The sequence below is a fragment of the Archocentrus centrarchus genome, chromosome 14, assembly GCF_007364275.1.
Source record: "Archocentrus centrarchus isolate MPI-CPG fArcCen1 chromosome 14, fArcCen1, whole genome shotgun sequence".
Lineage (NCBI taxonomy): Eukaryota > Metazoa > Chordata > Actinopteri > Cichliformes > Cichlidae > Archocentrus > Archocentrus centrarchus.
In genome coordinates, this window is record NC_044359.1 from 22,867,757 (window position 1) to 22,893,391 (window position 25,635).

Consider the following 25,635-nt stretch of genomic DNA (forward strand, 5'->3'; position numbering starts at 1 on the left):
CATTGTGAATGAAACTGTCCGTGCTCTGTGGTAGATTGCAAACTGCGGTGAAATGATACAGGCGTAAGCAGCGATAATAGCAGCGACCTAGCCGGGGCGGAGTCTGTGAAGTGCGCTCCTTTGAGAGGCAGAGGAGCGCAATATTTGTGGGATTTGAATCAGTACGTTTTGCATCCAATAAAAGCAAAGATGTTAACAAATAAATTGGACAGTATTCTGGCAATTTAGTGATATTTCCACAGCTGTGGTCTTGACTGGTCTTGAAATAAAATCCCGAGTCCGCAAGGTCCGAGTCCATGACAAGACCGAGACCAAATGCGGTCGAGTCCATGACAAGACCGAGACCATCAAAAAGCGGTCTCGAGACCGGTCTCGAGACCAAGACCGATCTCGAGTACTACAACACTACTGTCAAGCACATGCTACTGTCATAATTCAAAAACTGCACTGGCTCAATTCTTTGTCTTAACCATCTTGGCTTCAAAAAAAAAAAATCTTTTAGGCATTTTTATAAATTTTGCAAAACAAAACATATACGAAGAAGTTATCTGTGTCACACCCCTGATCTTGGAAGCTCAGCCAGTTAGTTTACAGGTTTCACAGGTTTGTGGCATGACCTGGTATGGAATTAGGGCACCCAGGGACCATGGGGTTGCAACATTATTAAACAAAATATCCACCTATCCATTCTCTTCCGCTTATCCGGGGCCGGGTTGCGAGGGGCAGCAGCCTAAGCAGAGAACCCCAGGCACCTCCACCAGCTCATCTGGAGGGACCCCAAGGCGTTCCCAGGCCAGCCGAGAGATATAATCTCTCCAGCGTGTTCTGGGTCTACCCTGGGGCCTCCTCCTGGTGGGACATGCCCGGAACGGGCATGTCCCACCAGGATGTCTGACTAGGATGCCTCCTGGGTGCCTCTTGGGTGAGGAGTTCCTCCTCACCCAAGAGGCACCCAGGAGGCATCCTAGTCAGATGCCCGAGCCACCTCAACTGGCTCCTCTCGATGTGGAGGAGAAGCAGCTCTACTCTGAGCCTTCAGAGGAAAGGGTCAAAATGTTTTTTCCGCCTCTCATTTGCAGCCACAAACTGTTCGCAAATTGACTTCTTTGTCCAGTAAGTCAACTTTATCCTATATATGAAATTAAACTGACAAGACGTTATAAATAAGCCATATTCACGGCAACATTCCCAACAGAGCGTTTTACCTAATTCAAAAGTTTCTGACTCCTGTCGCTGTCTCCTGCCTCCTGGAACCGTTCAGAGCAGTGTTGCCAGATCTCACGATAGAAACAAGCAATCAGCTCTGTGAAAACAAGCCCAAAATAAGCTCAACTGGCAATCTGCAACACTGTGTAAAACTGAGGCTGCTTTTAAACAGTATAGCTTCAATGCAGTATAGCTCATTTCTTTGTTTTGTATCATTGTGTTTTGGAGCAGTGAAACCCATGTTTCTTAGCCTCATAGAAGAGAAGGGCGCACATTCTTTTTGTGTGCTTCTCGGTATTAGCACATTGCATTAAATCAGCATGGTGAGCACATATTTCACACTTGCAAAATCTGAAAAATGCCTTTGATACGTCTCTCATCAGTACCGCAGCTACTTTCTGAGGTGTTTGCGTACACAATTTTCCACTTTGTACTGTTAGTCAGTTTATGTCCATTTTCACAGGCTAGCTCCCACTCTAGATCCTTAATCACAACATTCATTTCTAATTCCCATCTTTCCTTTGTCTCAGGAGGGCCCCTCAACATATATGACTGCAAGCACTTGTATAGATTTGACACCATCTTATAACATTTTCTTTCTTTATTGGCTTTTATGGAGAACATTTCTAAATCAGTAGGTCGTGATTTAAGAAGTGACCATTCTTTATGGGACATCAAACATTTCTCATCTGTAAAAACCTATAAAAGTCAGTTGAAGTTAACCCATGTTTCTCCTAAATTTGACCAAATGACTTCAGAGTCTCCCCTTCAAACAAGTCATCAATAAAAATTAAATTCTTATTTTCCCAGTCTCTGAACCCTGGATCCTGTTGCCCCAGGAGAAAATCTATTATATCCATGATTTTCATCAGCCTGGATATAGATTGAGGAGCTTTGATACTTTTTCTAATAATGCTTGGAATCTTTTGGGTACATTTCATCCAAGCGTTTGTGATTTTGTACTATTTTGCCAATTTAAATCAAACATCTCTTTGGTGATGCTTTATTCTTGCCTTAATGCTTTATAATGAATGCCCCAGTTTTAGTTTGGAGGTGTCTGTTTAAAGCTGCTGTAAGCAGAAATCTAGGCCAGAATTCCCTTTTTTTTAAAGCCCCTCCCACTGGATAAGGACAGGCTAAAAATGCTGACTTTTGGCTTCACATCAATCACAAACTCCTAAATATCTAGCTTAATGCATGTCATGGTCCTGGGCCATGTGCTCATCGTTTTGTGTTTAGTTCTGTTTTCACTTAGTTGTTATTTCTTAGTTTGTTTTGTTTTTCATTGTTCATCTTAGTTCTGGCTTTGTTATCAGTTGTGGTTTTTTTAGTTCCCTTTGGTCCTGTCTCCCCTGCATCCGTGTTCTTGTGTCTGTTTTGTCATGTCGCAGACCTCACGTGTTTTCGTATTCCCAATGTTGTGACTTGTCAGCGTCTCTGTCCTGTGTTTGTGTGTCTCTTTGTCTGTTTCCCTGTGCCTTGGTACCTGTTTGGTTTCCTCTGTGTGCCAGTCTGTGTGTACCTTGTTAGGTGTTTCCTGTTTTATTTTGACAGTCTCGTGTTCCCTGTACTTTGTGTTTAGTTTTGCTTCCCCTGTGTTATTAGTTTCATTTGCTCCACCTTTATTATTTGGAACATGATCTTGGATTCAACTTGTGCTGTTCTCGGTTGTCACTACATCAGTCTGTACATTTTTTTCAAATTATTTTATTCTGTAAATTTGTTCTTTTTCCCCCAAATTATACTACCCAGTTGCATATCCTATTACTGTATTTTTTCCTTATGTTTTAAGTTTTCCTTTAATGTACAACCTCTTACTTTTTTTTTATGTTATTTTATTTATAGTGTGACACTAGCCTACACAAAGCTTAAACACTGCGTGGCTTCCACATGTAAACACGTAGCAGTTAGCAAGATGACAGCTGCGTGTCTCCACGATCACAGCCTTCGGCCAGTCCAGTGTTTCTGTTTCAGTGATCTGAACATTCTGATATCCAGATAAGTGATATACCTTCCACAGAATAGCTGTATCGGTGATACAGGAACAGCTGACTGTCTCCACCGCTCCACTTTCCCTTAGCGTGACCCATGCTGAGTGCTTAGCTTGGCCGATGCTCTGGCTCGGCTCTACAGCTGCTTTAAGGAAAACAACGTTGCCTTGTTTGTTCAGCATTACTTTATTGATTTTATTGCTTCTAAGGTAATCTGGTGCTCTTATAATTACGTGATTCCTCGCCATCAACACCTTCGGGAAAAACAAGGTAACTAATAATGTCGATGTAGCTGACTTCGGGCCATAATTTCATGTCGTTTACACAAGTGTGAGGCAATGTTACCTCTCTGCTTTTTAAAACATCCTTGCAATGTATCCACCTCCGATGTGATACCATTTAGGCCAGGTAAAAGAAACTGCAGTGTCAAAATGTTTAAATGAACGGCAAGTGTGTAAACCCGCAACCTAAACAACAGCGCAAACGGAAGTAAACTACCGGCTTCCACTATGAATTATGGGTAATGGCGCGAAGTCAGGAATACTGTGGATAGCTCTGTTTCAGTCATCCCGTCTCAATAAACAACCCGTTAGTTAAGTTTGCTTTTGAGTCCTGCATTTTTGGGGTCTGCCCTCTCCTGCTCTCCTCTTAAAAGACCTGCCACAGGGCAGAGTTATCTTATCCAGGCTTGATTGATTTCTGTACTGATTGCAGTTTTTTTTTTTATCTTTATACCGTCTCTGAACCGTTACCTTCTAGGGCATGGAGCTGCTTTCTGTGCTGATACATCATGAAAGGCGCTTCTAGCCTGGCGCTGTCAGATGAGCTGCTAATGGCACTCCAGCAAAGAAGCGCAGCATCGATTCGAAACTCCTGTAAAGATGGGAACAAGATGGCGGCCACGGAGTGTTTGTTGTGGGCTCCCTCTACGCCATATTTATTCCATCCGTAATAGCAAACTTCCCAGCTTTTTTCTTTTCTTTCTTTTCAAAAGAAAGTTGGAAACAACTCTTAAAACAGACAACATTGTCTCAGAAAGGGAGCATGGCATCAAATCTGCGGAAATTTAAACATACAGGTGGTGCTAATGCTCCTTTGAGACAGAACCCCCTAAAAACCACGACAAACCACCCCGGATGGCATTGCAACGTGACGAGATGGACGACCTGGAAACTGAGATTCTTCTTGCTCTGAAAGCGGATATCTCAGCTGTCCTAAAAACTGAAATAAAGAACGTCCTGGCGGAAGACTTCAGTTCCCAAAAAGTGAGCTTCAAGCTGTGCAACTACTCTCCATGGAGAGGTTTATCAGTTGAGGGCGGAGGTGAAGGAAGTGCAGGAGTACCCCCGTTTCCAAAACGCACCGTATTCAGCCGTTTACACGAGCACGGAGGCCGGTGCGTTTCTGAAACGCTCCACTCTAGACCCTGTTTTGAAAACGCATCGTTTTCACTCTGTTCTCGTGTAAACACATCAAGACAAAACCGTTTTGATGCGTTTCGGCCATTTTGAAACGGTGTCGTGTAAACAGGGCGTAAGGGGCCACTGACGATATATAGAGTGTATGCTGGGGATACGCAATTTCATAGAGAGTGGTCTGTGGTCTGAGATGACTGTACTTCCATAATCACACATTGTAATTTGCTGCAAGATTCTCTTATCAAGAAATATTAAATTCAATTTTATTTATATAGTGCCAAATCACAACAAACAGTCTCCTCAAGGCGCTTTGTATTGTGGGTAAAGACCCAATAATACAGAAAAAACCCAACAGTCAAAATGAAATATATAGTCTATATGTGAATAGGGTTTATGAACCCAAGAGAAGGAATAAATCCTGGAAGTAGGGTTACAGAAGCACCAGATATCAATCATACTGTAATAGAATTACAAATTGTAAATAAATTACAGTCAAATTGTAAATAAATGACAGTAAGGTTACTGTAAAGATTACAGTAACTGGATGGTGACCATGCTGCCAGTAATTTACTGTAAATTCTTTTTTAACACAACTGTTGGGAGGTTACTGAACACCAGACTAAACAAAAGGAGCTCCCTCAACAAAATCAAAGTAAGAAGAAATGCCCACCTGAATCTGCACACACAGTAAAGATATGCAAATATTCACAATAATTCTCTTGGTCATTGTGTCTCACAGGTAAGAAGTTACACCATGAATGAAGACACCAGAGAGCAGGAAGAAGAACTGGAGGAATGTCTTCCTACCCTCATCTACCTCCTGAGTTGGATTTCATTGCCAAATTATGCCCCAATGAATGGCACTTGCATGAGAACTTGTAACAAAGGAGTGCGTGCACACAAGAAAAGAAATAAAATGAATGAAACCTAAAAAGGATCTGTTTTGCAAATCATCAAACCAAATGAAAATCAGCTGGCCATTTTAATTTGGATTACTTCCCACAAGCTGTCTCTCATTCCCTCTCCTGGCTTTTTTTCCCCTCAGGGGTGGGGTGAGTGGTGGGTGTGCATGGAATCACTGACCTAGTTTCACTGTAAAGGGTGATCAGGGGAAGCAGTGTGCACATGTGTGTGTATGCATGTGTGTGTGTGTCTGTGGGAAGAGCACTATTTAAGGGAACAGGAGCTAAGAGGCAACAGCAACATAGCAAACTCTGGGTTACAGAGCTCATGACTAACTACACATGAAGTCAGGTTTATTCTGGGGTTTCAATCACATTCACTTAATTTCTTTTGTCATTATCGCTGTAATATACATTAGTTAAATATGTGTTATGACACCTACTTTTCTTTACATGCAGAAGTTGCACAAAAAAGTATGCCAGTGTGTAGGCCAATGTAATATTTATATAAATGCTGGACTATTATTTTATTTGGAAATACACAATTTGGATGCTTACAACATAATTTAATTTGGGACTGATTAAGCACCATATATTTGTCTATTTGTACTTAATTGTATTTAATTCATCGCGTTTAGATTAACTGGTAATCCAGCGCATAATATAAATCATTTACTGAGAGGCTCACAGTCAGGTTCTTACAGTCAGACCATAAATTTCTCTGCACGTCAGTCAAACAGCCTCCTGCACCTTATTGGTCGCCCGAAGCCGTGCAAATCACATGACCAAATAATGGTATTAGGCAGAGTGCTGGGGCCGATGGCCTGCCCAATCACCTGACCGCAATTTGAATATTGATGCTCTGCCTGCCGCCACATTGGTACGCCCTTCCTATGTTGTTGTTGTTGTCTGACATTGAGTGGGACCATCATAATCGAGATTTGTGAGATCAGCCCCGGCGACCAAAATGTCCTCGCTGCTCAAGCCGTTTTCAGTGTGTGAGGGGCCTTGCGAAAGCTGCGGTGTAAGGAGAGGATGCCAGAGCTCGGCTCCCGATCGGCAGCCTCCATCCCAGCGTCTGGCTGCCGCGGCGGGGCTGGGCACTGTGCCGGCACACCAGCGGTCGTACGCGGCGAGGAGGAACCTTGCGGCTGCGGCGGTCGGAGGGAGGAAAATAACGCATCCTGGAAAGGCCATCCTCGCAGGTTGATATTGCGGCGTATTCAACCCGCAGATTTATCCCCCTCATAGTCGCTTAGTGCTTGCTACACACACAACCAGCGCAGACTAATCTCAATCTGTCGCCCATTAAGGCTGACCATGCAGAACTGGGTCAAAACTGCACTCATCCAGCAGTGATGTAGTTACATGTTAGTGTGTCTTTTCCTGTGTTTATTCATTATTACGCCTCTCAGTCTATCACTGAAATAAAATAAAAATATATAAGAGATGCTGAAGGGATTGTGCTGCAGAGTCATCACTCTGCAATTAATCCATTTGTCTCTACTTCCCCTTCTCACTCAGGTGGCATCGCAGGAGGAATAGAGATCTGTATCACCTTCCCTACAGAGTATGTCAAGACCCAGCTGCAGCTAGATGCAAGAGTCAACCCACCACGATACAGAGGGATTGGTAGGTCACTGGGACATACATGACAGTGGAAGGCTTGCATGCTCAGTTACTCACTCGTGGGTATACTGTGTGCTTCCAGGTGATTGTGTGAAGCTGACTGTGCAAGACCATGGGCTCAGGGGGTTGTATAGAGGTCTCAGCTCCCTGCTGTATGGCTCAATACCCAAGTCTGCAGTCAGGTAAAGATGCATGCATCATATAGAGTAACATTTACTATGAATATTTTATGTGAAAAAACACAAGCACTTTCTGGCTCTTGCATGCATTTGGCTTGCAGAATCACAGATGAGCAGGGTTGCAAACTTGAAACTGATGAAGCAGCTCACTGATGTTGAATCAGTGACGCAGCATTTCATAGTACTTAGCCAGACAGTTTTTTTTTAATTGTTTGGGCTTATAAGCATTAGAAACAGAAAACCTCAAAAGAAAAAACAGCAGCATAAACTCACATTAGAGAAACTGCATTTCAACCCTCTGTTTTATTCAGATAACTTTTGCTGATATTGCTCTATTGGTGACCCTTTTATTTCTCAGATTCATCATTTTTCTTACAGGTTTGGCATGTTTGAGATGCTCAGTAATCCGATGCGAGACGCCACCGGCCGGCTAGACAACACGCGGAGCCTCCTGTGTGGTTTAGGGGCAGGAATAACAGAGGCAATAATAGTCGTCTGTCCGATGGAGACGCTCAAGGTTGGCTGGAGGAGCATGGAGTCACACTTCCAGATCTGTCGTATCATCACTGAATAAAATAGTCTTATTAAATCTTTCAGGTTAAGCTGATCCACGACCAGTGCTCCCTCCGGCCTCGCTACAGAGGCTTCTTTCACGGAGTTAGTGAAATTATCAGGGAACAAGGTAGGAGAAGACAACGTAAAGTAGTTGAGAGACTGTAACTGCAAATGTGCGTATGTGCAGTTGTGCTTCACAGTGAGTCAAAATGTTTTAACTCTTTCAGGTGTGAGGGGGACGTATCAAGGTCTAACAGCTACTGTGCTTAAACAAGGAACAAATCAGGCCATCCGATTTTATGTCATGAACGCGCTTCGCAACTGGTACAAAGGTGAGAAAGGCTGCTTTACTGCAGAACATCACAAAGGCCCGATCTGTTTTAGAGCAGTTGCAGTTATTTTTCTGTCCATTTTACTGATGGGCTTTCCTCTTATTTCCATTCTCTTTTTTTCTCCATGGTTTCGACATGAATGCATCTTTGGATTTGACCTCTAAGGTGACGATCCGAGAAAAGACATGCACCCAATTGTCACAGCCATGTTTGGAGCGACAGCGGGAGCAGCTAGTGTTTTTGGAAATACACCTCTGGATGTTGTTAAGACGAGGATGCAGGTAGGGAAGCACATCTTTTTTTTACTTTTTTCTTGTTGGATTGTCTTTTGGAAAACATTGTTTTACTGCTTTATAGGGTTTGGAGGCTCACCGCTACAAAAACACAATGGACTGTGCCTTCCAGATCTTGAAACATGAAGGACCACAGGCGTGAGTAACCAATATCCTGCTTCTCTTTTTTTAGGTTTTACTTCTACAGACAAGCTATCTAACCTCAACTCATCTTGTTTTTTTCCTGCAGGTTTTATAAAGGGACAGTTCCCAGGCTTGGCCGCGTGTGCTTGGATGTTGCCATAGTCTTCGTAATCTATGAGGAGGTGGTCAAACTCCTTAACAATGTGTGGAAGACCCAGTAGACCAGGGCGAAGCACAGACCAGTGCCTCATGCTACACACAACTGAACACCTCTAATCTTGTTCATGTTAGATCTCATTCCCCTGGGCAGCTGACACGCTGTCCACAATGTTACATATAATAACTAATTTGCAAGACTCGAAACACAGTGATTAAAAAGGAAAATGAGAATTGTTAGTTACACAAAACAGCTCAGTGTTGAAGGACAAGACAAGGCAGATGAGGTGATGATGTGTTCTTTTCACCTGACCAAACTTGTAGGCTCAGTTTTGTGAATCTCATCCTCAGAAACATACATAAAGAAACACAAGCAAACGTTTTTACCCAACGGTTCAAATTTGAAGGGGAACCAAAGGGAAGATAAACATGACCAATGTTTTAGCTTCTGATGACTGTTGTTACTGTACATGCTGTAGAGTGAACACTTTGTACTGAAACCATAAATGTGTCTTGACTCACTGAGTACTTACTATGCTGAGCAAAGAACGAGAGATCATTCTGGACGAGCTTTCGCCCTATTTTCACACGTCTGTGCAGTGCTTCAACACATCATAGTGTTGTAATGGCTTACTCTGCTGTGCTCGTGGCATCGTCACCCTGTAACATTCACAGAACATCTTTGCTGTGTCTTGGTGATGAACTCTGAGATGCGTTTCATTGTGCATTTTACAGCCATTGCTGCATGGATGTTGATGTGGTATCTGTTGTAATACACTGACAATGGCTTGTAGGCTTTCATGAGGCTACGCAAAACTGGTCTGGAGTGCGTGCGTCTCCAGCAGAGCGTCTCGGGGTCTCAGCCCGACAGAAGCGATGATTAATCTGACGGCGTAGGAAGCAGATCTGTATGTAGCACAGTCTTCACGGGGATTTGTGAGCTTTTGGTTGCTAATCTGGTAAGATTCTTAAATTTTGGAATTCTACCAGTAATGCTTTTTTTCTGACCCGCAGTCTGAGCCATTTTCAACCAGATGCAGGTGTGTAGCATGGGGGGTGGGGGTGCCGAGCTGAAAACATAAACCATATTGCTTTAATGCTCCTCAACCTCCAGCTGTTCTGCTTATTGAGCCATTCAGCAAAAGGACTAATTGGATATTAGGCAATTTTAGGCTTCATAAGCTAAATAAAATCATTAATTAGCTTTCCTACTGTTCAGTACTATAAGTTTTAAGCACTGAAAGCATGTTTTCAAAATATTGGCAGGATACACTGAAAAAAGACCCTCATTTTTGTACCATATCTACAACATACAAACATCTACAGTGCCTAAAACTTTCATAGTACCACGTGAGATGCTCAGTCACATCACAGGTGACACATCTTGGGGGGGATAAAGGCTGGATTTGGATCAGCCTGGTGGCACCACATTGCCTTGCGCAGATGCCTTTCTGTCCTCTTTGCCAAACTGCTTCAGTAGAATCTCCAGTGTAACGTCCTCAGTGGCAGAACATCTTTAAACCAAGAGCAACCATATAATGATTAGCCATTGTTTTCACTTACTAAAGCACTTCTTTTTTTTTTTTACAGTACAGACTTTGTGTTTATGCTTTGCTGCTTTTCATAAGAAGAGGAACGGCATGTGAGAGGTCATTGTTCAGATTTCTGGTGATCCTGTTGGTCACATTAAAGGTTTGCTGTTCTTGGTGAAAAACATTAATGCTCAAGTATGATCCATATAATCAGATATTACTAATAAACTTATGATTATTAAACTGCAGTGACTTAAGTTGTCTGATTACTCTGGTCTACAAAAGAATATTTTTTTTGTTTGCTGCTGGGAACTTCAGACCAGCTCCTTTGTTTTTTAGGCTGATTTCAGATATGAAAGCTTGCACATCAGGTTTTTGAGATGTACATCAACACCATGTTAATGTGTTTGTGTAAAGAAGCCAGGAAACGATACCAGACACATTTAAGTGTCTTCAATCATTTTTGAGGCTCTTGTTTTTGCACTTGTATTGCACATCCATCTCTCTGCAAGAAACACCAGTAACCCCCCATTATGCTCAATTTTTTTCCCCGATTCAGTTTTGCATCACCTTTATATCTTGATGAATTCTTTTCTCATGCGCATCTCTGACACTGCAGATTTGGTGGTGAAAAATCCAAGATGAGAATGTAAAAAGTGCATCATCAGTGACATTCTGGCACTCTGCTTTCAGCATGTTATCCACAAGTTTGGTATAATTCTCAGCTCTGTGATTGCCAAGAAAATTCTGCACAACCTGCACAGATGCGTCCCATGCTGTTGAGTCAGTTGGCTTCGGTTTCCTTTTGAACTCATCATCAGGCACCGGTTCACGGATTTCAGGACCTTCTTTAATTTTGGCTTCACTTTTCTCGATACCAAAGAAGTCATCCTAGTTATCCCATAATTAGAACATCATAGCTAAAAGACGGTACGTGCTAGATGAAAAAAAATTTCAGATTTGGAGTCAGCAAGTGAAATTTGTTAAAGTGCAGGTGAAAGACTCCCAGCAGCAAAGTGGTTGCTGACCAGTGTTACATTTGTGTAGATGATAAAATTCAGTTTGGAGCAGGGGATACATCATCCTTCCTGCTGAACCCCAACAATATCCAACTGTATACAGTTTATCTACAAACATAATGTGACAGTGACTTTTAAACAGTGGGCTAATAACCTCAGAGGACAGTTTGCAGTGGCTTTAAACCGGAAAAATCTGTGGCGGATAAATAAGGGTAACAAAAAACTGCTTTCAGTGACTGGATTTAAAAACATTTATTTATACATTAAGAACTGCTATTGCATAGTTTTTGAAATAATCTGCTGTTGGAGGTGGAGTTAATAATTAACAGAGCTCCATAGACTTACCATTAAAGTAAATAATTAACCATATAATTCACATGCAGTTTCCACCAGTGCTTTTATACCAAATGACCACTTCAAGCTGATTTTTCAGACAGTTGTGAAGTGAGGCTGGGAAACAAATACAAATATACTCAGTTATATTTACATTCCTGGAACAAGAATCTGGCACTTCTGTTGTTGGTTGTGCCTCAGACAGTTCAGAGTTGGTGACACTTGGCTTCACCACAGAGGCAGAAAAAAATCAACAGATTACAGCTTTGCTGACAGAGGAGATTAAAGGCTGAAGGAGCAGGGCGAGCATCGTCGGCCTTTACATCACAGAGGAAGGCATTAGTGCTCCCACCTGTTATTCACAGTGTACCGTTCATCTGGTAAGGCCTAAGGTGACAAAGTGGCAAACATGTTGCGGAGAAATATCCACGTCCTTCTCAAATTCACGAATTCATTCCAAAATGGAATATCACAAGCATGCGTTAGGTTATGTTTTAATAAATGCACAACCTTGTTTGGATTTTGGCAACCCAACAAGTTTCTGAAGCCATGTCAGAGTGCCTGATCTAAAATCAATTTGTACACCAAGATGAGATAACAGGAGAAAGTACACTACATTTACAATCTACTAGCAATAAATTTAAGAGATTGATGATGATTTTACATTCTGGTCCTCCTTTAAGCTCTTACACTGGTAATATTCCCACACGGGCATTTGTATTGTGTCTGCAGTTGCATTCGCTGACACACTGCCGCTTATTGACAGACACTTATGAAGTCAAATGGGTAATTAGATGAAGTCTAGCCACCCTTGTTCCAGCTGGGTGTTGACAGCAGAAGATGTGATACTGTGATAGCCACAGTTCTCTTCCTGGACTATCTTCTCCATCTAAAAACAAAAACAAAAACAAAACCAAAACACACACACACACACTTTAGGTGTGAGGAAACGCTGGTATTTAATAATTCTGTAAAACTGATAAATGGATGTGTAGAGGCTTCCCGGGATCATACTCACATTCTGAGACATTTGTCTTTTCCACCGCTGGCCACTCTCTGCCCATCAGGACTCCAGTCCACAGCATAAACCTGCACAGATAAGATACAAGGCCATTCAGGAAGAATAATCAACACACTGGACAAAGCATTTATGACAAATTTCTTTCGCGTACCTCATCAGCGTGGCCAGGCAGGTCCATGTTGAGCTTTCCACTCTTAATATCCCACACTTTAAGCGTGCTGTCACTGCTGCCGCTGACCAGCAGCCTGCTGTCTGCTGACCATGCTATCTGATACACAGATGCCACATGGCCACGGAGGGACGTTAAGTACCTGTGGACAAGCAGGTAGAGATTACTGCACAGTTAAGATGCACATCTTATCTTAGGCTTTACAGCACCATCACCTGGTTAAAAGCTGTATCAAATGCAAATTAATGCATCGCTCCTAGTGATGGTGATTCTTACTTTCCAGTGCGTCCATCCCAGATTTTAATAGACTTATCAAAGGAGGCAGAGGCAAAAAGCCTGGTGTCTGGGGAGAAGAGCACTTCATTGACCAGAGCGCTGTGGCCGGTCATCCTGGCCAAAGGCTTTTTATCTTGTGCTGGATTCCACAAGAACAAGGTGAAATCATCTGAGCCAGAAACCAAGCGTTCTGGAGCTGAACCCTGCAGCAGAAGGAAAAGGTCAGGGTGCTAAAACAGGGAGGTGAAGTGTGATTTTTTTTTTTTTAACAAATCTCAAGAAATGGTTCCTACCCTGACTTTATTATATCTCTCCAAAGCTCTCTCCTTCAGCTCTTCCACTGGAAAAACAAGAAAACATAAGCAAAAAAACTGTTATATAAAAACAACCTCATTGAACTTTATGAGACCCAAAATGTCACCAAACACACAGCAACCCTAGCTGTATTTCACACTTTGACAGCACACATGCCTGCTACAAAAAAAAAAAAAAAAACCCTAGTAAAAAGTAAATTCTTCTTTAAAAAACAAAACAAATCACAACACATGGAAATGACCAATAACTAAAACCAAAATATTAAAAACAGCCAAATTTAACCCAAGCATGCTACAAGTGTTTTGAGCCTTACATGATCCTGTGAGATCCTGGGGGTTCACAGTGGCAGTTGCAGGTTCAAAAGCTCCTGTACGCAGGACATAGTCAGTGCTGAGAGCAAGGGTGTTCACCCAGTGGGCGTGGCCCTGCAGAGTCCTGCACTGGACACCCTGCATCAAGAGATGGACACAAACAGATATTTCATCCTAATATGCTTCACAGAGTTCTCATTCCTCTTATTCCACTCAGTCTGTCCTGTGCTAACCAATATGTTAGCATCTCAGCCACACACGAACATATACTGTTAATAAGTTTATGTACAAGACTGAGTTCAGGTTTCAACCCTTCAGCTGACCTGCACGAGGACTTTGGGGTCTCTACTAGCAACAATTATTTTATGTTAACAGTATGCATATGCTTGAAATACGATCACCAGCCAGTACATTAGGTACACCTGTTCAACTGCTTGTTACCACAAACATCTTATCAACCATTCATGAGGCAGCAACTCAGTGCAATTAAGCATGTAGACATGGTCAAGATGACCTGCTGAAGTCTAAGTGAAGCATCACAATGGAGAAGAAAGATGACTTTGAACATGGCACGGTTGTTGGTGCCAGAACGTCTTTCTATATTAGAAATATTAGCCTACTTTCTTTCTGCACAGGAACTGCAAAAAAGGGTGGAGTGGATTACTGAGAAATTTTTGTGCACCAGAATACACTCCCATAGTGTTACCATATAACCTAGAACTCATCATACCGTGCTCCTTTAATAGCAGATATTTCTCTCTCTCTCACACACACACACACACACTTACATCTTTTGCTCTCCACACTTTGACGGTCCTGTCCTGGGAAGAAGTGTACAGAAGTCCATCCCCTCCCCATTTCACACACGTCACTGACTGAGTGTGTCCAGTCAGGATCTTCTCACATCGTCCCAACACCGTGTCCCAGATACGTATTGAGCCGTCCTTAGAGCTACTGGCTAAGTACCGACACTCTGGATTACTGAAAGGGATTAGAATAAAAACTGTTATGAGAGCAGAATTTTTAAGTTATTCTCAAATAATAATCAAATGACACCTGCACAGTACAGAGCTGTAATGTAATTAATTCACTTTGGGGAGAAACTCTCTTTGTGTGAAAGACAATTATGAAACAGAACAAATGTGTTCCAGTTTTTTTTCCAGCTCTTAACCTTTTAGTGGACTGTTTTGCCAATTTCTATTCAACTAATTGCCATCTCTATAAACACACATTTACAGATAAGATCTATCAGGCAAGGGACAAGATTTTTGGTAGCACAAATCTTTTTTTCCTTTGTTTGTCGTCTGACTGCAGGTAAAAAGTCCACACAATAAGCAAAACAGGGGATACAAAAATTTTTTTCTTCTTAAATGCAGTTTTGAAACCACTGGCTATTATCTGACAACAATTCTGCTTCATATAATTTGGATGCATTCAAAAATAATGACTGGTGGACAGAACAGTAAGTCTTGGTTATCCAGTGAAAAACTGATGGGTGTGCTCACAGATGGAGAGGTTCCCAGCAGAGCCAAGTAATCCACTTGGTGTGTCCTGTTAAAGTCTTCCCCATCTGTGCACCTGTCACTGGATCCCACAGACATATCTACAAAAAGCACAAACAGCGAAAGGGTCATGGAATACGTCTTTGAAAACTAATTATGGGTCAGGTGTGTTTGTGTTTGAAGCATACCTGACTGTTCTTGCATCCTGAAGCCAGTTTCTTTCCATCTGGTGACCAGGCGATGCTCAATACCCAGTGTGTGTGTCCTAAAATAAACAGCAGTGAATTAAAGCAATTCATCATTTGTAGTTTGATTATTATCAGATCATGGTGTCTGGCAGTTTTGATTTTATACCTCTAGATGTGTGCTGGGGCGTCTCAGTTGTCAAGTCCCAAAAGCGCACTGTGGTATCACCTGAACCACTGGCCAGATATCTGACACAAACACAGACAAATACATCAGTCAATGTCTAAATCTAGAGGTGTAACTTCATAACATAATTCATTTTTACATATACTGTTACATAATTTAAACCTAAATATTAGGGTCATGACAAACTGGCAAAGAAAGCCTGACATCTGTCCACTTTATATCAGAGGTACCCACTTGCCAGTGGGGCTGAAAGCAACTGAGATGACAGCTTCTGAGTGTCCCTGCAGTGTGCTTGTGCAGCGTGCCACAGCCCGAACCCTGAACACAGCTTGAGGTTGGTACACCACTGGCAGAACTTGTTCGGTCTCAACCCCGAGAGCCTTGACACATGACTCCAGGCTGGACACCACCTCCACCTCACCATGCACAAAAAATGCCAGTGGCACTGGCTCATCCTAGAGTGAATGACAGCAAAAACAAAGGTGTTTACCAGATTTTAAGTTCAAAATTGTCCTCATGACCATCATATTTCAGGCTGAAAATGAAATCTGCATTTTGTTACACAGTTCTTTCAATCTGGGCTTTAAATTTACACTTTATATTGCATATTTACCTTCTGAAGCAATGCATTGCAGACGAGCTGTAGTTTGTCTGGGGTGATGTCTAGAGGCACATCAAAAGGTGAACCCAGGATCTCCCCATTCTCGTCCTGAAACTGGATCAAAAGCCGCTCCACGTCCTCACTCGACATGTCTGGTTTAGATCCAACTCTAATAAGACCACATTTTAAATATGTTTATCATTTCTAGAAAAATAAAATAAAACGCCAGTAGAGATAGTTGATGCAGGCAGACAATGAATAGACAATGTTTCAAATGCAGAAGGTTCAGCGATGCTGCATTACTAACAGATGCTAATGCTGCTGTGCATCCCAATTACAAAGTACTGCTCAGTTTTATCAAGTGATTACTAGTAGCTAAAGTCAGTGGGACTTTAATGAGTTACGGTATGAATACTGTTGGCGATCCAGGTTTTTCTGTAAAATTATTATGAAAATCTGAATTGAACTGTACAACCTGAACATTTGCTTTGGTTTACTTTTTTGCTAGCTGCCCACAGTCTGTCAAGCTAACGGAGCTAGCCTGCTCTTAGCCAGCTTTTTAAACACCTAGATCCTTTCAGAACCGATCCCGGGTCAGTAAGGTAACAGTGACTTGTTTGCAAAACTGTATCCGGGTTTATATGACAATACATTGTCAAATTACTGTGCTATAACCTTACCTTTAGCGCGGCGGCGATGAGTTAAAGCTTCCCACGTGTGTATCACCGCAGAGCCTTTACGTGAAAGATATGTCAAGAAGCCGAAATTACCAGGCCAGTGAATGGGTTCACGCAATGAATTATGGGACGTAGCGATGCTCTTTCCTTCTCCATACACGGTAGAGTCATCTTCACCTTCATAATGTCTCTGTTCGAGTTTTCCTAAACGTCCTGGCAGGGTCGGAACCAGAGTTTATGAACTCAGCTGAGGCGGCACAGTGTTGCATCGCTTGTGTAATAATAACGATAATTTCTTCTATCATCACACCTTCCTGCCTACCGTTTGCACTTGCAGGAAACATTTCTCAGAGATTTTAAATTATGTTGACACGACAGCATCCCAAAGGGGCTCCACTGGGTTGAAATCTGGTGACTGTGGAGACCATTTGAATACAGTGAACTCAGTGACATGTTCAAGAAACCAGCTCGATATGATTTGAGTTTTCCAATTGTGGTGAGGCTGTACAAACTGTAGCTTTGCTTCCCAGTGTGGTCTTCTGCTGCTGTAGCCCATCTGCATCTTCAGATGGTTATGTGGGAAAATCCCAGCAGATTAGCAGTTTCTGAAAAACTAACTCCAACAACCATGCTACGTTCAAAGTCGCTAAAATCACCTTTCTTCCCCTCGGTTTGAACTTCAGCAGGCTATCTTGACCATGTCTACCTGCCTAAATGTACTGAGTTGCTGCCATGTGATTGACTGATTAGATATTTGTATTAATGAGCAGTTGAACAGGTGTACCTACCAAAGTGTAAACAGTGGAAATTATTTCCCTGTTAACAGAAATGGCTTTTCCAATTTTACCAATGATGTTTATATAAAATCAATGACACGCAGGCAACCAGGAATAGATATCCTGTAGTTATACACCATCACCTTCTTAAAATAATGGCTTAAGTCATTTTTTAATGAAAGTTATATTTTTCCTAAATCATATTTTCAATATTTGGTTGTTTTTTGTGTTTTCTGGGGGAAAAAAAAGACTTTAAGAGGGTGACAACATGTAATCTATCTATGCAATGAGCAGTTTTAGGGTTTCTTTGTATTACACTCTGGGCCATAATACTTTAGTCACAGCTGTGTTTATTGCTTCTGTTGCTTAATGAAAATTTGACTTTGTATATTTGTTACTGCAGAATAATATGATCAGTCTCAGATTACAGGCCTTCAGGCCTCTAATTACTGATGATTAAAGTGACCCACTGCTCATCATTTTTCACAGATTAGTCACACATCTATAACATGAAATTTTTAAAATATTATTCTTTATAAGTAAGTTCACATAAATGTTTCTTCTTGTAATATATTTTTAGTCTGCTGATAATTTTCCATTTTGATCAGACTTCCAACATGTAAAAGTGTGGGAAATTTTTACAGATTTTCATCAAGAGGAAAATAAATAACCCACATTCATATTTTATAGATAAGCCACTCTGATCACAGATACACTAGTTCCAGCACCTCCCTGCCAGTTGTTCAATTACACACATCCTACAGTTTGATTGTGCTGTTGTGGCAACATCATTCAAACACACAAATACACACAGGTCACGCTGTTTCAGCTCATCTTTTTTTTTTTTTTTGCATTGGCACAGAAAAGACATTCTGTGTTGCACCAGTGTGAGCAATGATTGAAATCTTCCAGTCCGGATAAAACTGAAACATAATCACAGTTCTGTGAGTCTGCCACTATACACATTGTATAATATTATTGCATTAACATTAGATATAATTGTTACAAAGCCACATGACTCAAAATAGCTCAGCAAGACTTTAAGACACCATGAACCATGTCTAATATTAAATGCTGGATGAGAGGTTTCTGTGTCTTGCTCCTTTCTAAGATACTCACATCCAGCAGTTTTTGGAGACCATCCATATCAAGAATTTAAAAATTTCAATTACAGGATGCATCTTTTGTCACTAAGACAGTAGATATAAAGTAAAAGAGATTGCATCTATGCACAGTTTTCTATACACCAATGTTCTATGATTGGCAGAACTTTCTTGCACCTATTGTTTAACCTGCACTGGCGACTATAGGATACCAAATCTCTGCAGTCCTTAAACAAGGTCTAAACTGAGCGAGAGTACATGCCCACTTCTTCCAAAACAAAACTTAAATGCAATTTTTGTTTTCAAGCTACTGTGTAGGCTGGCATGTTTATCCCTGCATATCTGCTCTAATAGCCTAAAAGGGCCTGTGGATAGACCGAGGCTACTCATTAAAGTTTTTATTAGAGATCTTGTTTCAGCAAGAGTGAGCCTGAACCTTTAAGGCAAAGTAGGAAATAAACTGAAGTTAACATGATGACAAATTGTGGTGGCCAACATGAATGACAGAGTCAGCTCATCCAGTAGATTAAGGAGTTATAACCTTGGGGCAATGTAAAGTCTGATTCAGATCTGTGTGACTTTGCGGTGGGGAGGAATAAGGATGTGGCACTGCAGTGAGTTTGTTCTTATTTGTTGAGTCCATTGATATCCTCAGGAACCAGGCCTTCCATGACAGCACGCTTAGACTCCAAGATCTGCAAGACAGTTTAAAAGAAAGCACACTGTTTCCTTCTGCAAATACAGTAAGCACTCAGTAACCTCTAACCTAGGTGCATTTGTAATAACAAAAATTCCACCTTCATGAAGTTTATAAAAGTGGAATTTAGTATCTAACTATACTATGTAACTACAGATATGATAGTCGTACACTTACCTGGAAACTAGCACTGAGGCCAATGAGGCTTTGTATGTTTGTACTGTAGTAACCCAAAACATACTGTCCACCAAGCAGAGGAATCTGCTCTTTAGCCACAGAAATCTGCAACGCATGCATGCATGTTATTGAATGATGCATTCATAAAGCATTTGTTAAAACATGACACAAATGCTGCGTTTCCACTTTACCTGTATGACTTCATTTAGCTCTGGCAGCTCATTTTCTCTAACCCAAACAAAGGTTTCATAGTCAGACGCACTTTTAAATCCCACCTGAAGGAAAACAAATTCAGTTCAAATCCATACACTTATAAGCTGCTTTAACTACTTACTTTTTTTTCTTTTTGCCTTTACATCTGTCCCAGTACCTTGTACAGGCCAATCCAGTCCCATGTGGAAGACATGAAGTCCTCCTGGACAGAGTAGGTCAAAAGTGCATCCTGGTCAGCGCTCCATACACCCTCAGGAGATACATGCACCAGTGGTGTGTCAAAGACTTTCCTCAGCTGCAGGAAAAATAAAGAGAAAAGAAAAAATTCTTTAAAACCTTTTATTTTATTTTCTTTAAAGGGGCAGACCTCTATGCAGATGCACTGCATCTGTTCTCACCTCCAGGCTGAAGTTTGCAATGACAGGCTTGTGATCGCTCACTCCATAGCTCATGTCACTGGCGTATTTATCCTGAGTGACCAGGATTGGATACTGATCTTGTTCTTCATCTGTGGAAGCTGACGCCTTCTCATCATCATCCTCTGATGGCAGGGGTTTGGGTTTGACCCGCCAGAGGATCCGGTCTGTCCATGCCGGCTTCCTCTTCTTTCCACTGAGCAAATGGAAGGCAATCGTTCAAAGAAAATATCTATCTGAACATTTACATTTTGTCTCTATTGCTTACCGTACACGCCACATTTCCATTTACGTCTAAATCTACATACTAATTCTTATGTTTAAATAAGTGCCGCTAAAAAATACAAACCAAACACATACATGTGCAGTTCAGAGCTATGCCTACAGTGCAGCATGCAAAGGAGAAATGTGGACAAGTGGATAGTACCATTCGACATGGCACTACAGCTCATGCACATGCTGACTCACTGTGAAAAGCAAAACATGCATTACAGAGGAACGAACAGTGAGGTGCTGGGTGCAGGAGGGAGTTAAGGTCTAATGACCAGAACATGTCTGCTTATTCATCAGTCTTATTATGTTTACTAAACCCATATGAGTCTTAACATTTATCCCAGTGTCTCCATACACTTTGTGATTGTGGATTATATGCCTATCTTATACAGGCCCTCTTCCTTTTCTCGAGGGCATATCTATGGAGACACCCACCTCACCCGGACTAGCTTCCTGTACCAGGCCCCCAACCACACAGAGAGCAGCACCCAGGTGAGGGAGGTGAGAAGCAAGAAGAGGGTGGTGCCGCAGCACTGCAGGGGCCTGGGTCTGTACATGGTTAGGGGTAGAGCCCCAGCGCTCTTTCTGAGAGAGACACACAGTGTTCATGTCAGGAAGAGCTGCTCCCAGCTTCATCTATAAATCAGGTTTAATTGCCACGGCTGCTTTGAGCTTTCGTTTAGTGTCTCTCGTGGGAAACATGTTTTGCTACATCTGAAGATATGGTGGCAAAAGCTCTGGGAAAAGAATGGATGAGGGAATGTGGGGCGTGCAACACAAAATAATTTCTTACTCAAAACCCAACCATGTCTTTGGAGTGCTGTGCAAAATGAAAATGGAAACAAGAGCAAAGATACAGCTTACAAAATTTGCTGAGCATTTGTGTGTAATATATATATTTTTTTCCCAGTGGCACGTTACCTGGTATCATAGGTGTCAGAGTTACGGTCAAACTTGTAGGTGGGTTTAAAATGTAATGGCCCCTCCTCAAATTCCTGCAGGAAAGCTTCCTTCTTCTTCATCATGATGAGCTGCAAGAATATTAAAATAATTAGCAACACTGTGTGTGTGTGTGTGCATGCTCACACTAGTGCAATACCTGGTCTTTGCTCCACAGCAAATTTAGCCGTCCACTGTTGATGGATGAGCGGAGAAAGTGCAAACCGTGGTCTGCGATGCGGAAGTTGAGATCACCAAACCAGAACACCACCCTGTGAAAGAGTGACAGAACCTCATTGTACTCGCACAACATCACTCAGTGCGTACATAGTGTTTGTGTGTCTGTGTACTGACTTGTGGTCCAGAACATGTGGGGTGTCATAGATGTCAAAGTCTTGTGTGTCCAGGATGTACTCAAACTCGTCGACGCGCTGCAGGGTGTTGTTCATGTGAGCAGCTAGGTGGCAGTTGACGAAGCACACCATGTGTCCATAGAAGGAAAAACGCACAGACACTCCTCCTTTATTACCCTAACACAGACACACAGGAGAGGAAATACAGTCACAAGTAAAAAAAACTGATTTATTTATACTTATACTTTACCTCCTCAACCCTATGTTTTATCACGATAGAAAAAGTTTTTCTTTTGAACCTGGATTATGGATTAGACACAAGTTTTATCCACTGTACTGACCATTTTCACTGTTCTTTGTAATTTCTTCCTGTCAAAGCTGTTGCACATTCCACTAAACAAACACAATGGGTCTTTCATGGTGCGTTTAAACCCTACAGCATCTGATGCCAATGGGATTCCTGGTGTGCAAACAGTGTGGCTGTCTACAAGGTTCTGGGCTAACCAGCGCTCCCGTTCTAACTTCCTACCCAGTAGCCAAACATGCCGGTCCGAGTGTAGGTGGTCTGGATGTTTCTGATGTAGGGAAGATGAATCTGTTTGGCAAATACCAGCAGCAGCAAACCCTGCATCCTCACCGATGTGACCTAGACACAGATGGAGATATTAAGATTAATAATTTTAGATTATTTAGAGTTTTTTTTTTCTTTGCATTGAATTTCAAATGATTTAACTGTAACAGCACGATAATGTATTTTATTATATGTCTACTTATGGATGAAAGAAAAATACAGCACATTAAAGATACAATGAGATTAAATGAAATCTCATAATATTTATGTTAACACAACCATTTCTCCTTTTCTTCTTCTGTCCTCTCTGACCTTGACAAAGCCTCTGGGGGCCAGCGAGTCCATGAAGACGTGGCTCCAGGAGTCCTCTATTATCAGGTCTGAGATGAACTTCACTGGTGTGGCACTCACTTCCTGAAGGCTGACACACAGCAGTGACAAGCAATGAAACACCAACATTGCTCTCACGTATTATTAGCAGCACTTTATAGATATATTGTTTGCAACTTATAAAACCTCGCTGTCAATTATGTTATGCCTCACCCAATCACATAGAGGTCTGTAGGGGGCTGGGCATCTAGTTGCAGCAAAGAGGTGATGTCTTCAGGAGGCTCAGCTGTGGCCACATTCCAGGTCACAATGTGGAGCCTGTCAGCGTGTTTGTGGAGAAAATAGCAACAAATATAATTTGCAAAGCTACAGAGCTATGCACAGTGCAATTCAACAATTTGTGTCCTCAAAAAAATTGCAATAAAAAGCCAGAAAACCTTGATAACATTTCCAACATGTATCTCACGAGTTATGGAACCTACTAAGAAGTGTCAAATCTAGAAATTATTGTCAAATACCACTTTAAAAGCCTATCAATAGTGTTTGCACTTTGACATTAACCATATTAATTGCTAGTGTAGCTCCTTTTCACTATGATTAATCAATAAAAGTATAAAGGTGATTATATTTTACAACCTCTTCAAGAACCTAAAGTGTTAAAAGTCAACCTGAATGCATCTGTGGGAATGAAGCGTCCACAGAGCTGAAACGCTTCATCCAGCGTGCGTGACACTTCTTCGCTGGCTTCGTCATCAGAGCTCATGTCCTCTATGCAGGTCAACAGCTGGGACAAACGCTGGCGAAGGACCAACTTCGAGCCCTGAGACGCTGAGCTGCTCGCGCTGTCAGAGCGCACACGTGGACCGTCTGTTAAAGGATCCATCTTTGAAGTTATGCCTGAAAACGGGTCTTCTTGATGTCTGTGGTGTGGTAAACGTCAGGAGGTTCTTCAGTACACGACAGTATTACAGGTAAGTACTTAAAACAAACATAAAGAGGGAGGGAAAATCCAGGGGGCGAAATCCCTTTGGTTTGATTTCTCCTCAGACTTCTGTGGTTGGGCTAGCCATTTGATGTGAGAGGCCACCGGTCCCTTTGCCCAGGCTGCTGGAAGTAATACGAACTGATTCCTAGTTAGTAAAATCTCTGCATGAGCTTTGGCCAGTTTTTCTTTAAGGTCCTCCAAAACGGCCAAGATGAAAAACTAAAAATGCCGAGGTTGAAGCAGTCCTTTCTCTGGCAGAGTCCTGCGTGATCTGGCAACGATGGAAGAGCGATTGACAAAGCAGTGGGGTCAACTCAGGAATGCAGGCAAGAGTGAGTCAGATTCGGAGTATAATCGCAGGCAGGAGACAGGCATGTGAATGTGTGTGTGTTTTACTGCGAGTGTGTGCAGTCAAAGAAAGTGCAAGAGGAGGACTGGAGGCTGATCCTCCATCAGTATTGCTCCAAGACCTGGGCAAACCTTCAGCTTTCTAAGAGGTTTACCACCACTATTCTTTATCAGCTAAACACAGAACAATGCATGTGACCTACAATTACACCCGCGCACTCGTGAAGAGATAATAATAGCTTTAGTTTCTTCAGCTGTAAATCTGGGCTCTTCTTATATAGATGAAAGATTATCAGACAGAGGAGTTAAAAACAGCTTTATAAGCTATGGCACACATTTTTAGGACAAAAACTCAAAAAATTCTAACTAAAAAGTGTTACAGTGTTAACAGTTAATAGTGGAGCATGTTAAGCAATCATTGAGCAATCTGCAACTGCAGCGCTTTTTGCCTAATACTTAAATGGATTAAAGATTTAAAAACTGTAAATGCAGTAAGATAAGTATTTCATTCTTAACATTTTAACAATTGCATAGCCATTAAAACATGTTTTTTTTTTTTTTTTTTGCAAAAATGACTTAGATTACAAACAGCTGGATAATTCTTTACTAAAGATTTAACAGAATTAGAGATTCAGAACTAGACAACACACTGTAAATGATTGTGGACAAGCAGTCTTTTTTTTCTGAAACTATGGGAAGTTTTAATGGTTGCATAAGTCAAAGTCAGTTTAACATTAAATTCCACAAAATATTGTGCTGACTGTTGTGAGTGATTGACTAAATGCATGGAAAAAACCTTCCTATGACGTTGAATCTATAAATAATGACTGTAAATCATCCAAAAAAAAAAAATAAAATGTAAAATACAGCTGTGGAAAATAGAAATGAGACAGGGATAAAAGTGTTTATAATCCTGGCTGTCTCAATTCTCCCTTCAGCTTCATGTAACAGTGTCACATGCAAAGACTTAGGGCAAACTCTTTAGCAAGCAGAGGTGTTAAGCAGATAATCAAGGGGCTCACTGGTCAGAAATGATGAATAGGATACTATTTAAATTTTCTCACAGACCTATTTATACTCAGACCCAGTAGCCATAAGTTACTTATAATATTATGAAACTCAAATGCTGTGGGGGGGGGGGGGGGGGGGGGGGGGGGCTTGCTTCCTTTGTTTTACTAAATACTACTCTACATGTACTCTGTGCATTTCTCTCACAATTATTTCCATCTCCGTCTTTGCTCCTACTAAATTGTATCCTTCCATGCCCATTAGAAGGCAAGCCGGATCATGTTGCTCGGACTGACTTGTCGTTCACCTTTCCAAGTGTTCATTTTCTCCCCTGTAGGCACACACAAACACCCAAAAGCTTGGACAAAATGTAAACAAAGAGAAATACCATGCACAAATCTTTGTCCTTTGATACAGTCTGTTTACTGGGAGTGTAGACCAGAGCCCGGCAAAAATAACTGAACAGACAAAGCCAAACCTGACAGGGATGCCCGAGAGTCATTTCTCAAATGGCTTTGTAATCATGTCTAATCA

General features: G+C 41.6%; 3 protein-coding genes across 5 annotated transcripts; 1 reads left to right on the plus strand and 2 right to left on the minus strand.

Moving 5' to 3' along the window:
• The first annotated feature begins 3,748 nt into the window (after positions 1-3,748).
• slc25a1a (solute carrier family 25 member 1a) lies at positions 3,749-9,305 on the plus strand. 3 transcript variants are annotated; one of them, XM_030745512.1, is made up of 10 exons: positions 3,749-4,462; positions 5,355-5,504; positions 7,042-7,149; positions 7,229-7,328; positions 7,704-7,842; positions 7,923-8,007; positions 8,108-8,212; positions 8,378-8,493; positions 8,570-8,643; positions 8,735-9,305. In XM_030745512.1, the coding sequence occupies exons 5-10, from the start codon at positions 7,711-7,713 to the stop codon at positions 8,847-8,849; spliced, it is 627 nt and encodes a 208-aa protein (XP_030601372.1). In that variant the 5' UTR covers positions 3,749-4,462; positions 5,355-5,504; positions 7,042-7,149; positions 7,229-7,328; positions 7,704-7,710; the 3' UTR covers positions 8,850-9,305. The 3 variants fall into 3 exon arrangements, with proteins under 3 accessions (XP_030601372.1, XP_030601373.1, XP_030601371.1); XM_030745513.1 differs by lacking the exon at positions 3,749-4,462 and adding an exon at positions 5,252-5,267; XM_030745511.1 differs by lacking the exons at positions 3,749-4,462; positions 5,355-5,504 and adding an exon at positions 6,395-6,722.
• A 2,305-nt stretch (positions 9,306-11,610) lies between these two features.
• nle1 (notchless homolog 1 (Drosophila)) lies at positions 11,611-17,000 on the minus strand. The gene is made up of 13 exons (XM_030746449.1): positions 16,916-17,000; positions 16,248-16,404; positions 15,869-16,089; positions 15,617-15,696; positions 15,451-15,527; positions 15,266-15,363; positions 14,549-14,741; positions 13,763-13,898; positions 13,428-13,474; positions 13,135-13,337; positions 12,841-13,000; positions 12,687-12,757; positions 11,611-12,557 (listed from the first exon to the last, which is right to left on the minus strand). The coding sequence occupies exons 2-13, from the start codon at positions 16,383-16,385 to the stop codon at positions 12,545-12,547; spliced, it is 1,437 nt and encodes a 478-aa protein (XP_030602309.1). The 5' UTR covers positions 16,386-16,404; positions 16,916-17,000; the 3' UTR covers positions 11,611-12,544.
• A 1,198-nt stretch (positions 17,001-18,198) lies between these two features.
• inpp5kb (inositol polyphosphate-5-phosphatase Kb) lies at positions 18,199-24,127 on the minus strand. Its single transcript, XM_030746447.1, has 12 exons — positions 23,429-24,127; positions 22,974-23,078; positions 22,743-22,851; positions 22,389-22,505; positions 21,861-22,036; positions 21,667-21,778; positions 21,489-21,598; positions 20,277-20,490; positions 20,036-20,173; positions 19,857-19,940; positions 19,666-19,770; positions 18,199-19,486 (listed from the first exon to the last, which is right to left on the minus strand). Exons 1-12 carry the CDS (start codon positions 23,641-23,643, stop codon positions 19,418-19,420), a joined length of 1,554 nt encoding a protein of 517 aa, XP_030602307.1. The 5' UTR covers positions 23,644-24,127; the 3' UTR covers positions 18,199-19,417.
• Between the last annotated feature and the right edge of the window lie 1,508 nt (positions 24,128-25,635).

What these genes read in the sequence shown, in the direction of transcription:
- slc25a1a (XM_030745511.1), top strand. Translation starts at nt 6,485, where the DNA reads ATGTCCTCGCTGCTCAAGCCGTTTTCAGTGTGTGAGGGGCCTTGCGAA. An exon ending in TGAAATTATCAGGGAACAAG is followed by an intron (nt 8,008 to 8,107) that starts GTAGGAGAAGAC and finishes TAACTCTTTCAG; the next exon opens with GTGTGAGGGGGACGTATCAA. An exon ending in GCTTCGCAACTGGTACAAAG is followed by an intron (nt 8,213 to 8,377) that starts GTGAGAAAGGCT and finishes TTGACCTCTAAG; the next exon opens with GTGACGATCCGAGAAAAGAC.
- nle1 (XM_030746449.1), bottom strand. Translation starts at nt 16,385, where the DNA reads ATGTCGAGTGAGGACGTGGAGCGGCTTTTGATCCAGTTTCAGGACGAG. An exon ending in GCAATGCATTGCTTCAGAAG is followed by an intron (nt 16,090 to 16,247) that starts GTAAATATGCAA and finishes CATTCACTCTAG; the next exon opens with GATGAGCCAGTGCCACTGGC. An exon ending in AAGTGTGGAGAGCAAAAGAT is followed by an intron (nt 13,899 to 14,548) that starts GTAAGTGTGTGT and finishes CTCTTGATGCAG; the next exon opens with GGTGTCCAGTGCAGGACTCT.
- inpp5kb (XM_030746447.1), bottom strand. Translation starts at nt 23,643, where the DNA reads ATGGATCCTTTAACAGACGGTCCACGTGTGCGCTCTGACAGCGCGAGC. An exon ending in ACAGACCTCTATGTGATTGG is followed by an intron (nt 22,852 to 22,973) that starts GTGAGGCATAAC and finishes GCTGTGTGTCAG; the next exon opens with CCTTCAGGAAGTGAGTGCCA. An exon ending in CCGGCATGTTTGGCTACTGG is followed by an intron (nt 22,037 to 22,388) that starts GTAGGAAGTTAG and finishes TGTCTGTGTTAG; the next exon opens with GGTAATAAAGGAGGAGTGTC.